Raw genomic sequence first — 16,120 nt, 5'->3', positions numbered from 1 at the left:
AAGTGGAGCCAAACTTTTGAGAGCTTTCTATCAGCCATGACTTGTTGATGGTACCAGTGGCTACTGACGTCCTTATGCACTTGTGCGTGCAATGCTGTGTTCTTGTCCGACATAAAAACCCACTCTTCCTCTCCTTTAGTGTCACGATGATGTGTTTAGGTACCGAAACATGGTATCGTTTATTTTACGTGAATAAGTACTGGGTAGTGCAGATGGACTTCGGTTGGTACCTATAACAGTACCGAAGTCGGTTCCCATCCTAAGTATCCATGCATTCTTTTTTGCAATAGCAATATTGCACACAACAACATTGCACGACTGTGGTTCAAGATATTGAGCAGGTTTAATAAACAGCTCAGATTCAACAGGGAGAGCAAAGTATGCATGTCTTTGCCATTTTGCTCTAATAGTTCCTCCATAATTCAAAGTGACTCCTCTCCACTTCTGCAAGCATTTACCCTCATTTTAGGCCATGTCCAGACAAAATTGTTGTTTGTTATTCATAAAAAGCTGCTGTTGAGTGTAGTTTCTGAAAATGTCTTCATCCATACGAAGATGCTGAAGGTTGTTCTTAAAACTACAGTGGAAATGTCATGCCTGTGTATGTTGTAACGTTGAGATGAATGTTTGATGTTCTTACGTTTGTAAGATTTATTCCTTTTAAATCTAAAGGGATATTTTTTTGTGAAATTATCAGTTGTCCCTTAACTTAGAATGATTCCCATGAGTTTGTGGAAAAATGTAAAAAGGTCCAACAGCCTCATATCCATTATGAAAATCACCATATTAGTGAATCATAATCATATACAGTTTCACAAGAGATGGTTGTCAGGTTTGCTGCTGTTTTTTTCAGCCGGACCACATCTACGTTACGATGCAAAATTATGTTTCCTGAAGCTGTCAGCTCGCATCGGGCTGTCAAACTTAATTATCTCTCTTGAAAGTGTTGGTGGTTATTATCCACTAATATAGCAACGGATCCCATGGGTGTAGAAAGTTACCGTTTGAGTTGTTTTAAGTTACTAAAAGCAACTAAAACAGGGGGCCAGATTTATTAACTTCTCTACAAACTCACTGCAGTATAAATGGTTTCTGCTACAGGTAAAGGGATGTTTTCCAATTATTTTACAGTATCTGCACAGCTACACCTGCAGATAGCCCAACATTTTAACCACGTAATGCAAACTTGTTAAATTTTGAAGTGTTTTTTGTATATTTTTGTTTACTGTGATGTTATTTTTAACTATTATAATGAGTTTGTTTTGGAAGTATTAGGACTATATGTTTTAAATAAAAAAAATATGATTTGTTTTATTTGTTTTTCGGCACTAGACGCCTTTTATTTTTCAACAGTGGGTAGACAGGAAAGTGGGCAAAGAGAGTGGGGAGATATTCGGCAAAGGTCGCTGGGTCTGGGACTCGAACCCGGGACAGCCGCATCGAGGACTATAGCCTCCTAGCATACTGAGAGACTACATCAGTCCATACCTAGTTGTGGACGGTTTAAATCTGTCTGGGATTAAATGTCACAAGTTAGTTTTCCAGACTTGTCTAAATGTAATTTTATTCCAGTGGTTTGTTGTTTTTTCTCCATTCCTTGGAAGGACTCTCTGCTCTGGCAGCGACTGCTGAGACTTGTTCCTGTGTTGCAGTTTGACTGAATTCGACAGCAGAAAAATAAACATCTAAATCGCCCCATCTGCTTACGTCTGTGTATATTGTTGGGTCAGAGTTCAGACCCTACTTTGGGCCTTCTTTTGTTCTAAGCAATAAATACAGGTTTAATAATACACAAAACATGTACTGTTGGGAAAGGGAGGAATATTTTCCGACTCTGCGGACAAGATCCGCTATTCTGTTGTTTTTACTTTTGACTGGAGTACAGTCAGACAGTGGTTTGCTAATTGAATCAAAATCAGATGATTCTTCCATGCATGCAATTCCCAGGTCCAACTGGGTCACAGTTTAATGTGTGTGGGTCTGTGGCCAGACAGGTTACTCTGTGAAGGGCCAAAGAAGCAGTAGCTTGAAATGGAAATGTTTGTGTATCAGCTCAGTTCAGCTGTGTGTGTGCTTTTTTTTCTGGTTGCTTAACCTTGGATGAAGATAGCATTCAAATGAGGAAAAGAGATAGGATAGACATTCATTTCTGTTCTCCTGTGTTCCTCTCGCATATCTAGACCCTGAACATTAGATTGATATATTATGAAGACTGCTTCTGCAGTCAAGCTGGATCATAAACAAACAGCTGATTTTACATCTATTGTTGGCTCCGTAGCCTTGCGTCGGGTCATTATGAAGCTTCTGCCTCAAATATTGATTTCTCACCCTGAAAGTTTCCTGGTCGATACAATCATCCTTTCCCCAGGTGTGAAAGCCAGCCCTCCAGAGATCATCTCAGGTTTTCCCCTAAACCTGCGCTTGCTTACATTATCACTGAAACTTCTCAGTTTGGAACAGCATTCTTTCATTTACTTGGGTCCTGCTGTGCAACACACCAACAAGCAGAATATTGGCTGTTGCTCTTCAGTGATGCTGTGTTGGCCCCCTATGGTTGTCTTTTTCTCCTCCATATGTACCAGGATGTTATTTACCAAATAAATTAGGATTTTTAGAAAATGGCACCAATTTTGTCTGTGCAATTTCTGAAAACTTAAACTGTTTCATTGTGGCTTGAGTGGTGTGTTTCGGGTCGTGTTCTTGCTGGAAAAGGAAACCTCCACCCCTACTCTCAAGTCTATGCAGCTCGTAGCATGTTTTCTTCCAGGCTTGCCCTTTATTAGCTCCGTCAGGCTTCCCTTCCATCTGACCAGCTTTCCTGTGCCTGCTAAAGAAAAACAACCCAACAGTGTGATGGTGCCACTACCATGTTTCATGGTGGGGATAGGGATGGGTACCTTTCACCTTTTGAACCGATACTTTACCGATACTCGGTACCTGGAAATTGATACCGGTACTGAACAGTACCAAATTTTGGTAATTTTGTGTGTGTTTTTGTGGTAATAAATTTCAAATGAAACTAACATTACAAAATACGAGGTACCAAGCTCATAATAATAACTAATGCAAATTAAAATGTCATGCTATTGCTAATGTCATGTCACTAGGATTACTTACCAGGAGAAGATGAAGATGCTGATATTGCTGCCTCACTTGCATCATCGCTGTTGCCTGCAGACGAGTTGCTCGTGGATGCAGGCGCGCTAACAGAGCTGAATGTAGAAGCTGCAGCCGTAGATCTGAGGCTCTTGAAAATTGTGCATTCTTTAGCTTTGATAAAATACATATGTTAAACCAGGTGCTTCCTCAAGTTAGACGTATTCCCTGTGATGGCCTTGTACTTCATGTCGCAAATATTGCAGCGAGTGTAATTTGCCACGCACTTTGAAAAATGGAGCCAAACTTTTGATTGCTTTTTCTCAGCCATGCTTGCTTTTTGACTGTACCAGCGGCTGCTGACGTCTTGTGCATTGAATGCTGTGTTCATGTCTGGCATGGAAAATCACCCACTCTTCCTCTTCCTCAGTGTCACTATGATGCGTTTAGGTACCCAAACATGGTACCGTTTGATGTTACGTGAGTTGGTACTCGGTAGTACTCGGAGGTACCGACCGAATGAATTTGGTCGGTACCTCTAAAAGTACCAAATTCTGTACCCGTCTCTAGGTGGGAATGTGGTATTCAGAGTGATGTGCATTGTTAGTTTTACTCCACATATGAAATTTTCCATGTGGGCCAAGAAGTTACGTTTTTCTCATCCAACCAGATGATTTTGCTTTCTTTGCTGCACCACCTACATGTGCTTGTGGCAAACAAGACTTCTGATGGCTTTTTTCTTCAATTACCTCTTTCTTTTAATAATGCCAGATGTATAGAGTGCATGACTCATAGTTACAGATTCTCCCAAATAAGTGGCAGAACTCTGCATCTTAACCAGAGTCACTTTGGAACTGTTGGCTGCTTTCTGATCAATGCTCTTCTTGGCCAGCCAGCTGGTTTGTGGATGTGGACAGCCATGTTTTAGTAGGTATCCCGTTGACCCAAATATCTCCACAATTTTACCCCTGACCTGTCCCCGGTGTGTTCCTTGATCGCTATGATGAGGTTTGTTCACTAATGTTCTGTAACCATCCCCTAAAGCCTTGGCAAGACGTTAGAAAGATGGTGCCTGTAAAGTTGGTGGGGAAAAAGTTCAAGGGGTAGAAATACTTTTGCAAGGCGGTGTAATACAGAATCTTCTGGCTCTCCTATCATTTTATTTCCAACCCGTCTTTATTAATTTATTCCAGGTTTCACAATCTGTCTCCTACAATAACACTGCATCACAGGCAGTGGTTTGGAGTTCCCTAAAAAGACCATTTAGATTATTTTTTTCTCTCTTTGTTTAAATTATAGCATTCTATCTGGGACCACAAAGTGAAGCAACCATTGCTTTTGCTTCAGTATTAAAGAATAAATGAATAAAATGACTTAGGACAAAATAAGAGTTTTGGGATTTAACAGTGCGACGCTGAAGGTCTGACCGAACGAGCACATTTATCACAGCCAGCTAAGTCAGCTCGTGAAAACCGCTGAGCTCTGCAGACACTGCGGACACATTTCTACAGAGGATGCCCTGATGAGTCCCTCTGTTGCTTTTGTAATACATCTGGTTTGCAGATGTGGGTCAGTTCCGCTTTAAGGCTCTCCACTCTAAAAAGGCTTCTTAGAAGAAGTGAAAGTAGTGATGCTTCCTGGTTTCTTTTCTACTGAGAGCCAGAATTCACTTTGTGTTGTGTATGCCTGTCAACCTCTTCACCTATCCCCAACTTGACGGGCAAAATGTGAAGGAATAATTATATTGATTAATATCAGTTCATTGGACACAAAAATGTCATCTTTCATTTTGTGATGCTGGTTCGTTTTAACAGCCGCCAATAATCAACCTCATTCTAGATGAGAAAATCTTTAAAATGTGCTCGTAGCATGAGGTTCCAGTTAGGAAAATTTATTTATTTTCTTGTTTACATGTTAAATTGCAAAAACCCGAGAAACGAGGCACACCCACACAGTGTGCCCTTACAACCTAACTCCAAAATTGCACTCAGATGTCTGAAGACATAATTTACCACAGCTTTTTAGTACAGGGACGTCTCTAAAAGTTAGACTATGATTGAAAAGTTTGTTTCTTTCAGTTATTTAGTACGACAAAGGAATCTCGTATACAGATTATTATAATACAGAGTGATGCATTTCCCCCAAAAAACCCAAGCTGCAGTTTCTCAGAAAATGAAAGTTTTACATAATAGCATCCGTCATAAGTAAAATGATTCTTAATTCAGAAATGTGATTTCATTTCCAATTAAGGACCACAACCATGGCAGATGTCCAGAAGTCAGTCATTGACACCCTTCACAATGAGAGTAAACAACAAAGAGTCACAAAGAAGCTGACTGGTCAAAGTGCTGTATCGAGGCATGTTTTTGGAAAGTTACGTGAAAGGAAAACGTGCGGTGAAAAAAGGTGCACAAGCAGCAGGGCTGACTAAGCATTGGAAGGATTGTAACGCAAAACCCATTCAAGAGTTTGGGGGAGTTTCATAAGGCATTGGTTCTGCTTGGTGTTGGTGCTTCAAGAGCCAAAACACACAGATGTATTGAGGAAATGGGCTGCAGCTGTCACATTCCCTCTGTTAAACTAGTCCTGAAAACTCCTGCTTTCAGATAAAGGTAAGTTTTGCATTTCATTTGCAAATCAAGGTTCCAGAGTAGGGAGAGGAACAGAATCTGAGCTGCTTGAGGTCCAGTGAGAAGCTCCTACAGACCGTGATAAGTTGGGGAGCCATGGAATCTGCTGTGCTTGGTCACACTGTATTTTATTAAGTCCAAAGTCAGGATAACTGTCTACAGAGACGTTTTAGAGCTCTTCATGGCTGTCTCTGCTGAATAGCTTTCAGGACATGCTGATGTCATTTTCTAGCAGGTCTGCTCACTTTGACAAAGGTACCATTAGCAGCCAACTCACCTGACACTGAACCCCATAAAGAATCTATGGAATATCATCAAGAGGAAGATGAGACACTATAACCAACAATACAAATGACCTGAAGACCAGAAGGACCCAGAGGCTGATCATCTCCTTGCTACACCACATTGGTGCAGTAATACATGCTAAAGGAGCCCAGACCAAGTATTGGGTGCTCATACTGTACAGTGCAAGGACATGGTTTTCAGTAGGTCTGCCTTTCTAAATTAAAAAGTTATTCTTTTATTGATCTGTTGTCATATTTTAGTTTTCTGAGAACACAAAGACTGTTTTGTCCTCGGCTATAAGCCATAGTCATCCAAATAAACGGAAATAAACACTTCCAATGTATCAATAGAAGGGTGTGTATATTAGTTTGATTTTGTTAAATTTAATTACTTAAAGAATATAACTTTTCAGTGATATTCCAATCTACTTGCACCTTCATGAAAAAAATAGGCACAACTCCCTGGCCTTTAGCTTTGGAGTCTATGCTCTACAACTGAACATATAGCATTATTTTCTCAGACCGATGAGATAGCGTAAGATTTGTAAAACATCCAGTGGTCCCCCACAACCAAAGACAAATTGTCTGGATTTCTTCGTCTCGGTTGGGTAATCAGTGCAGCAGCTTTTATTCCTCTTTGAAACCCGCCTGCTGTAACCTGTGTTCAATACTGGCCTGCACTCTTGTAGCCCTTGCCTTAACACCACACCACTGTACTGAGGAGGTTTCAGTTGGTTAAGGAAGGAGAGGAAGGAGTGCAGCATTTTTTCAGAGTTTAATTTTTCAAGGAGCTGTAGGGCGTAAGGCCTGCCTCGGTTTGAATAAAAAGCCCAAAGCTGCTAAACTGGTGTTGCTTGGTGACAAATACAGTTTGGCAGATTATGAGTCGCAGCTCTCCACAGTGACTTGATCTTCTGGTTGTTTACATGGCATGGGAATGGCATAGTAATGGTCAGATAATACAGATATGTTGCTGCCATTGTGTCAAATGTAGGATAACGTAGATATGAGATAAAATATAGAAGCTGGGCAGCTTTAAAGTGCCCTCGTTCACTTTGTGTGTTTTTCTTTTACCATTATTCTTAAATCTCCATAACTGCATGTAACTTAGGAAGTTGTTATTTGGATTGCCTCGCAAAAGTATTCATACCCCTTAAACCTTTCTATATAACGTGATAGACGAACACAAAGTGTTTGAGACTGAGGCAAAGAGACACCTTCTAGTAGGACAGAAATCCTAACATACAGCCAGAGCCACTAATGAACGGTTTAGATCAGGGGTCCCCAAAGCCTGGACTCCGGTCCAAATCTGGAACCAGAAAGCGTTTAGTCTGGACCACAAAGCATTTTCTCATTTACTATGTAGATAGATATAGACATTTTATTCCTGCCGGCTGCCACGTCTGACTTTTGAACAGGCTCCTCTCCACTTGGTTTCGCTCTACTCTGAACAGTACCAGTTGTGTTTCCACTGACCCACTGACGGCTGGAGCTATGGCGGCTGAAGCTCCAACTCCAGCCGTCAGTGTAGTGTGTTGTGGCACTATTAACATTACTCTTAATAGCTGCTAGGTTACTAGCTTGGGAGCTCACGCTTGCTCACTGTACCATGACTTGGTGGTGCACAGATGAGGGAATAAAAGAAGATGACTTTGTCAAAAATACGTAAAGCTGACTATGAAAATCATACTTTTAAAGATGAATGGACAGATGCATACGCTTTTCTTTTAACATCTGTTGGGTGTATGGCCAGTCTGCCTTCTATGTTCTGAATCAGTTGGACTAATAAAGAGTGGAAATCTAAAGAGACATTATGAAACCAAACTTAAGAACTTCAACCACAGCTGTCCGCCTGGGTCTAACAGTAGGACCAGGAGAATAAATGAACTAAAGGGACAGTATGAGTGAGCTACACGGCAAACACAATCTCTTACAACACAACAGCAAGCGTACAAGTGGTCACTGTCAGTACAGTGGATTTTAGGAAAACACAAAAAGCCTTTCGCTGACTGGGAAATGATCAAAGAGTGCATGGAAGATGTGGCAGAAACACTTAAAGACGGAAAAGAAGGACAAGAACTTAAGGAAAAGGTTAAGCAAAGAGCCATGCCTGCCACAAGCACAAGGAGAGCAGAACTGTTCTACCAAGATGTACTGACCCAGCTCAACTGTGCCATTCAAAGTGCATTTAATATTGGATTGCACTTTTTTGTTAAGCAGATGATTTCTTGGGCCTATGAAGAATTGATTAGTAGTTAAAAAAAAAAAAAAACTCTAGTGTTAATTAAATGTTAAATAAAAATGAAAGAAAATATTTTTGTCAGTTGATTTGTTCAGACCCCAAAGTGTTTGGATGATGGACGTAGTGGACCTCCTGCTATTTTAGTTGGGGAGTCCTGGTTTAGATCAAAGCATTTATGTGTGTAAGAGTGGCAAAACAGAGGGCGCTTGAGCTGTTTTATAAAAAGACTTGCAGCTGTGATTGCTGCTAAAGGTGGTTCTAAGGATGTTCCTACGTAGGGGGACTGAATAAAATGCATTACACACCTTTTTTGTATTTGAAAAAATTTTGAAATTAATGTAGCATTTTCCTATTTTTCATTATGAACTACTTTTGGTCTGTCACATACAATCCTAATTAAATACAATGCAGTTTGTGCTTGTAACCTGACAAAAGGCGAAAAACGGTCCAAGGGTATGAATACTTTAGGATGTACTGGTGAAAGATGAATTCCCTTAAAATGATGGTAGTAGTAATGTTTAAGCTGCTCCAAAAAAAAAAAAAGATACACAGGTAGACGGTAAATGATGTTCACTTGTATAGTGCTTTATCAAGTCCCCAGAGACCCCAAAGCACTTTACACTACAATCAGTCATCCACACATTCACACAATGACAGTGGTGAGCTACAATGTAGCCACAGCTGCCCTGGGGGAACACTGACAGAAGTAAGGCTGCCATACACAGCTGCCACCGAGCCCTCTGATCACCATCAGCAGGCAAGGTGGTTGAAGTGACTTGCCCAAGGACACAACGACTGAGACTGACAGACCCTGGGTTCGAACCGGCAACCCACCGATTACAGGACAAACCCATACCAATGTAGATTCCATGGCTCCCCGATGAAAGATAAGGACATCTTTATACTAAAGCTGTCAATCTGGTTTACTTGCAGAAGCTCCAGTTTTACTCTCCATTTCACCTTTTCCTTGTGTCCGTCTGCTTTCATGTCCCCTGTTTTTTGTTCCTATCTCACAGACATCTCACTTGGGAAATCAGTACCCAGCAGCACATCCCACTGAAGTTGAGGCATATTTATTTATCTGTCCGTTCTATTTTCTTCTAGGCTGCAGAGTCTGGCATCGTGAGGATTAAAACAATTGCAGCCAGGAATACAGAAATACTGGCAGGTAGGTGGTATTATATGAAAGGGGAGGAGGGGATACCTTGCTTTTCTAATGTGAAAAATCATTTTATTGTGGGCTAAGAAGTCATCACTATGTTAACAGTACTACACATATATTAAATAGATGTTACTGAAATAAAAACTTTTTATTTATTGTCGTGCTACATCTTTCTTTCATTCATGCATTTATGGTTAACTATAAAGGAGTCCGTAGCTGCCTATCTGTAATCTGTCATTAATTATTTATACTGTATTTGTGCCAGAGGCGACATCAGACCATCTTTTTGAGAGAGCAGTCAGTGTTACACAGCTCTGCACCTAAACAAAACTCACTTTTGTTTTAAAACAAAGGCAAAATCATTAGAGTTTAGCTCTCCTTAGTTTTTTAGCATGACTGGTGAGGTTGGCAATACTACTTGTCATCATCAATCTCTGTGTACATTGCTTGTAGTAGACCATTACTTCAACTGTGAGATTTCTAAAATATTGCCAACATTTTCTAATCCAGCAAGTTCCCCTGGCAGATAGAATTGGACCCATCAAAAGGATTAAAACAATCAACATTGCTGTTGCACGTTCAGCTTCCGGTTACCTGCTGAAGTCTTGCTGCTTGTTTAAAGTTAGCAGCCGAATGAACAGGCAACATGCCAATGTTGAAAAAACGGTTTACTTTCTGGAAACTTCTTTGTACTTCCACAAACATTTTTTGTGACGCATCACAGACTGATAAGAGTTAACTCGGTCTTGTTTACTGGCTCACATAAAACAAGCGAAGAGACTTTGTTTCTGGTTTTGGTTTTAGAGACTTGAAATGTTTTAGCATAATAGGCATCTATTAGGCTAAAAAAATGTTATGCTATTTAGTATAATAGGGAAACCAACAGACCCCATGCATTGTGCCCACTGAACAAACCAGTAGTTTCATGATCTGCATTAGCCATCATTTATAATCAGCAGACTATATGGAATTTCTAACTCTTGGAGCTGCACGAGATGCGAAATTTACGGACATCACGGTCTTTATATACAAACTATTAGTATCATAAGGATTGCTGGGGCTTTAATAGGTTATTGCACTCAAAATGTATGTTTAGTCATTTAGGTGGATAGTCACTGCCCCCTGGTGCCTATGCCCAGTTGAAATGACAAGCAGTCAACATTATAGAGCAATCGGTCTCATTGTCTGTGTTTCTGGAAATGGTATCTGTTTGAAGAAGGATGCCTTCAACCCCAGAATTACAATTCAGTAGATGGCTGTTTGTAATTCAAAATATGACATGTATTCGTTTTTAGCTAATGCAAGGGCTATGCAATATTTGAAAATCTGGCAACGGCGATAATATTGAAAAATATTGGGATGATGAAATCAGGTAAAAAATTACCAATTTCCGGGTTCTCTCTCCCTTTCATCTGCGCTTCCATCACTCTGTGACCTTTAGCATTTTGGGAATGTCATTTGTGTCTGGTGCGAACATCTGCTGTCGTGAGACGCTTTCCAAATGGTTGCATATTACACTAGCATGTAAAATGTAAGTTTAAAACACTTAGAATATATTAGCCAGCAATTATTGCACTCTAAACAGTTCTTTGCGATATAATTATTGTATCAATGATATTGGAATTACCATATATTCCCAATAGATTGTGCAACCCTAATACAAGCGTTAAAAACACAAAACTAGCTAAAAAAAGCTAATTTTATGTTCTCTTTTCTGCCTTACTGTTATCTGCTTAAAGTCTTGTTCCCTCTCGCTCTCCCGCAGCCTGAAGGAACCACAGACAAGTCTCATAAATATTGTTTTTTAGCTTCTCTTTCTCTGTGCTTCACAGATACTGAAAATAGATAACTGAGTTTTCTTCACTCACTAGCCACTTCCACACCGAACAGTGTTGCTGTAATGATGACCTGATAGCGATTAGGGAGGGCGTATTCACTGATCGGAAAAGGAGGGGATTTCTGACTTCCTGACCGCTTAACCACCTATCAAGTTGAAAATCTCCAGTTTCTTTGTACATTTCAAGTTTCATCATCAATTTTTCTATGAATTCATGTTTGTATTTTAATTGATTTTGAGACATTTTATTAGAATAGATCACACAACCGCACCTTGCTGTTTGAGCCTGACATTTCTGATTTCCACACCGTGTGCCTGTTTCTGGTGTCTTCCTGCAGCGCTGAAGGAGAACAGCTCAGAGGTTGTGCAACCTTTTCTGATGGGCTGCGGCACCAAGGAGCCAAAGATCACCCAGCTGTGTCTGGCTGCCATTCAGAGACTCATGTGTCATGAGGTAGTGTCTGAGGTAAGGACAGAGAGCTTTCACAAGGATTTGAGTTGCTGTTGTAAACAACTAAATGTTTAAGGGCATAAATAAATACACTATTTATTCCTCTTATTGCATCTCATGAAGTCTTCTCCTGGTTCATGAGCATCTCGTTATTTTTCAGTCAGTGAATTCCACTAGACAAATCATCAAGACTGTGTTTTACATCGCTGTTTTCACAATGTACCAAAGTTTAATTTCAGTTTCAGTATTTAATATATTTTTTATGTATTTTATATTAACATCGAGTGGACACATTGATACATTTCAGTCTGTCTGCCACTCTCTCCACTCAGTATCTTAGGGGTTAAAGCTGGATTTGCTATGTGGAAGAGGAGCTTTGTGTTGTCATGGTTCAGTGGGTGTGGCATGCAAAAAAACATTTCTCACAAAGTGCTCTCTCTTTGGCTTCATATCAACTATTATGTTATAGAAAAGAATAAAAATAGGAAGACATATAGACACAGTTTCTTTATGTTCTTGACTAGTTATATTGTGCGTAGATCGTCACTGAAGGCATCAAAACTGTGAATGAACACATGGAATTATGTAGCAAACAAACAATTGTGGATGAACTTTGTTTTATATTTTAGATTCCTTAGCAACCGTTTGCTGTGATAACCTTTGACCGTCTTTCAATGAACTTCTGGGAAGTTCCTTCAAGACTCTTTGGAAAACAATTTCAGGTGACCACCTGATAAAGAGAATGCTAAGAGATCAAAGCAAAGGGTGGCTATTTTGAAGAATCTAAAATATAAAAATGTTTAGTTATTTCACACTTTTTGTTTACTATATAATTCCATGTGTGTTCATTCAGTTTTGTTCCCTTTGGTGAGAATCTACAATGTAAATAGTCATGAAAATAAAGAGACCCATGAAGTGATAAAGGGTATCTAGATCATTTGACTGGTAGTGGAGGTTCATATCTCAGTCATTATCAGAATTTTCAAACCTACCATGACTTGATTCCCATCATTTTATTATTTGAAAACTCCTTTTCAAAGTTGGAACTTTTCCTTCCTTTGTTTTAAAAAAAGTTCTTAATTTTATTTTCATCGCTTCGCCAGATTCCACACGAAACGATAGATCTTAAAAATGTCAACGAAATGCGTTTGTGAAACAGGAAACGACATGTTCAAAGTCTGTGCGTGGACTTTATTTGACAAAAGTAAAGTAATAAAAAAAAGTCTTAAAGGCTGACAATTTCAAACTATCTGGCTTTACAGTTGACTTACAAGTTACCCCGCATCTCTGAGCCTGCATTTTGTTGAACTTTTCTGTCCATTTAGCTTTGATTTGTCATGTAAATACAAGTTATAAGTACCCATACTAAAAGGAGTAAAATGGTTTTGTGTGAATGAATGGATATTTGTAAACCAAAACAGCTGGGTAAGATTTGTTTTTACGTTTTTACATTTTTTGCTCTGTTTGAATTGTCTTCAAACTAATCCCCAAAGAGGTTTTAGCACCAACGCTGTCAGGACAGGAAGGGAGGAGCCAAGTGCTAAAATGGATGCATCTCATCAGTAGCAATGTAACATGTTTTCTTACATGTAACCAGCACGCCGGCTCTTAATTTACCACTGGTTTATTCTCTGTGTGATTGTATGAGCAGCTTTACACCGTGTGGCTGTGCAGGCGCAGATAAAAACCCTGAGGATCCACGTCTAGCTTTAATGACTTTTTAAATTAAACTGAACTGAGTGATTTAATTACCGTATTTTCCGCACTATAAGGCGCACTTAAAAACCATTAATTTTCTCAAAAAATGACAGTGCGCTTTGTAATCTGGAGCGCCTTATATATGGATCAATTGGTTAATTGGTTGATCCATACTGGTTGTACACGGCGCTCTGTCAAAATGTTTCAGTACGACTGGTAAACTACAAAGCCGCACCGCTTGCAGCATTACGGCTACCGTAGTCAGGGGCGTCGCTGAAGTAATAGCGGTAAACACCTGTACTGTGCTTACTCCTAGTCCAACACCACTTGTGTGTGTATAACGACCCCAAAATTACACCTTTCAAGAGACACGCTTACGATGCTGAGTTCAAACTCAAGGCTGTCAGCTACGCAGTCGAACATGGGAATAGAGCAGCAGCGAGAGAATTCAACAGTTAACGCTACTATATTGTGAATGTACTCACGTTTGATTTAGTGCATCAAACTGTTTCTTTTACGTGTTTACTGAATCGGGGAAAAGTTCCCTTTCACGTTTTAACTAACGTTTGATTTCAACTTCAACTTAATAGACTCCAATGCATTCCTAACGTGCGGTTGGCTCTATTCAATAGATTTCTATGTAGAGGAGACCTTACCATGAGAGTGAATGGAGTTATCAGAACGCTGGTTTGTAGTGTATCAATAAAGTTTGACTGACTGACTTATCTGACTGTTTTGTTGACATTCTCTTTAGCACAGCTCCATCTAGTGGATGCATAACGCAACTCCAGTCAAACGTTTGACTGCAGTAGCTTCTATTCTATGCGCCTTATAATCCGGTGCGCCTTATATATGAAAAAAGTTCTAAAATAGGCCATTCATTGAAGGTGCGCCTTATAGTGCAGAAAATACGGTAGTCTGCAACGGCTCTGTTTAAGACAGACGAATGTTAACTCCAAAAAAACCCACAAAAAACAGATCTTCTAATACAGTTTAATTGTATATTTATTCATAAACAGTTTGTGAAGTTATACAGTGCCCTGTAAACGCATTCAAGCCCCATGATCTTTTTTTCTGGTTTTGTCATTTTACTGCCACAAACTTTGTTTTGCGTTTGTTCTCAACCGCCCTGAGTATCTTGGGGAAGCAGGTTTTACTGCAGTTCTGTTGGGGTCCAATTAAACCCAAAATGTTTCATTGCTCAACAGATTTACATTCAAAAATTTCACTGAAGGAAAACCAGCGACCCCTCAAAATATAATAAATCAATGTAAAAGGACAATCAACTTTTATTCACATTTTATTAAAAAAAAAGGAAACATCTTTATTGACAGTCAAATACTGCTTTTATATGCTGGCCAGCTTTTTGGATGTTTCCACTGTTCAAATCGCATCATTGCCATCACCCTAATCTTTAGCTCTTTCATACATTCTCTATCAGATTCAAGTAGGGACTCTGGCTGGGCTGTAAAATGGTAATAAAAGATTACTTTAGCACAGCTACAGACTGAATGTTTGGCCCACTGTTCTTTGCAGAATTGCTCAAACTCAGCCAGTTGTTTTGGAGAGCATCTCTACTAGAACAGAGAAATCCAACTTTAAGAAGGGAGAATGAGTATATGTTGTTATCGGGAGAAAAAAGCATGTAGTTTTTGACCTATTAAAACAAAATATATACAATAAAAACTCCCCGTACCATTAGTGTCATTCTGTTGTCAATTACATATTGCATGAAAATGCTTCTTTTAATTATCCTTCATGTTATCTTTATTTAACGCTTCTCAGTTCTATATCAGTCCTGCTCAAAATGATCAGAACTATTTTGGAGAGCCCTAAAGAGTCACATGTTGCTGTGCTTTTCCTTCCACTTCATGATTATGCACGACTTTTTGTTGGTCTGTCACAGAGATCCCTATGAAAGAACTGGTATTTGTAACATGACAAAATGTGAATGGTTGAAGGGCAGTGGAGAGTATAATATCTTCATTTGTAATATAGTATTACAGTAGTATAGTATTGTAGTAGGGAAATATATATATAGTATTACAGTAGTATAGTATTGTAGTAGGGAAATATATATATAGTATTACAGTAGTATAGTATTGTAGTAGGGAAATATATATAGTATTACAGTAGTATAGTATTGTAGTAGGGAAATATATATATAGTATTACAGTAGTATAGTATTGTAGTAGGGAAATATATATATAGTATTACAGTAGTATAGTATTGTAGTAGGGAAATATATATATAGTATTACAGTAGTATAGTATTGTAGTAGGGAAATATATATATAGTATTACAGTAGTATAGTATTGTAGTAGGGAAATATATATATAGTATTACAGTAGTATAGTATTGTAGTAGGGAAATATATATATAGTATTACAGTAGTATAGTATTGTAGTAGGGAAATATATATATAGTATTACAGTAGTATAGTATTGTAGTAGGGAAATATATATATAGTATTACAGTAGTATAGTATTGTAGTAGGGAAATATATATATAGTATTACAGTAGTATAGTATTGTAGTAGGGAAATATATATAGTATTACAGTAGTATAGTATTGTAGTAGGGAAATATATATATAGTATTACAGTAGTATAGTATTGTAGTAGGGAAATATATATATAGTATTACAGTAGTATAGTATTGTAGTAGGGAAATATATATATAGTATTACAGTAGTATAGTATTGTAGTAGGGAAATATATA

General features: G+C 38.8%; 1 protein-coding gene across 2 annotated transcripts in view; it reads left to right on the top strand.

Annotated features, from left to right (window-relative positions):
• The window catches only part of mon2 (MON2 homolog, regulator of endosome-to-Golgi trafficking), a 53,328-nt gene that overhangs the window by 9,681 nt on the left and 27,527 nt on the right, over positions 1-16,120 (top strand). For both annotated transcript variants that reach the window (XM_047386160.1, XM_047386151.1), the window contains exons 2-3: positions 9,357-9,420; positions 11,590-11,717. In XM_047386160.1, coding sequence (XP_047242116.1) covers positions 9,357-9,420; positions 11,590-11,717 — 192 coding nt within the window. The remainder of the gene's footprint in view (positions 1-9,356; positions 9,421-11,589; positions 11,718-16,120) is intronic.

The sequence above is a fragment of the Girardinichthys multiradiatus genome, chromosome 2, assembly GCF_021462225.1.
Source record: "Girardinichthys multiradiatus isolate DD_20200921_A chromosome 2, DD_fGirMul_XY1, whole genome shotgun sequence".
NCBI classification, from domain to species: domain Eukaryota; kingdom Metazoa; phylum Chordata; class Actinopteri; order Cyprinodontiformes; family Goodeidae; genus Girardinichthys; species Girardinichthys multiradiatus.
The sequence above is the reverse complement of the archived record's forward strand: the minus strand, read 5'-3'. Positions and strand labels throughout refer to the sequence as shown.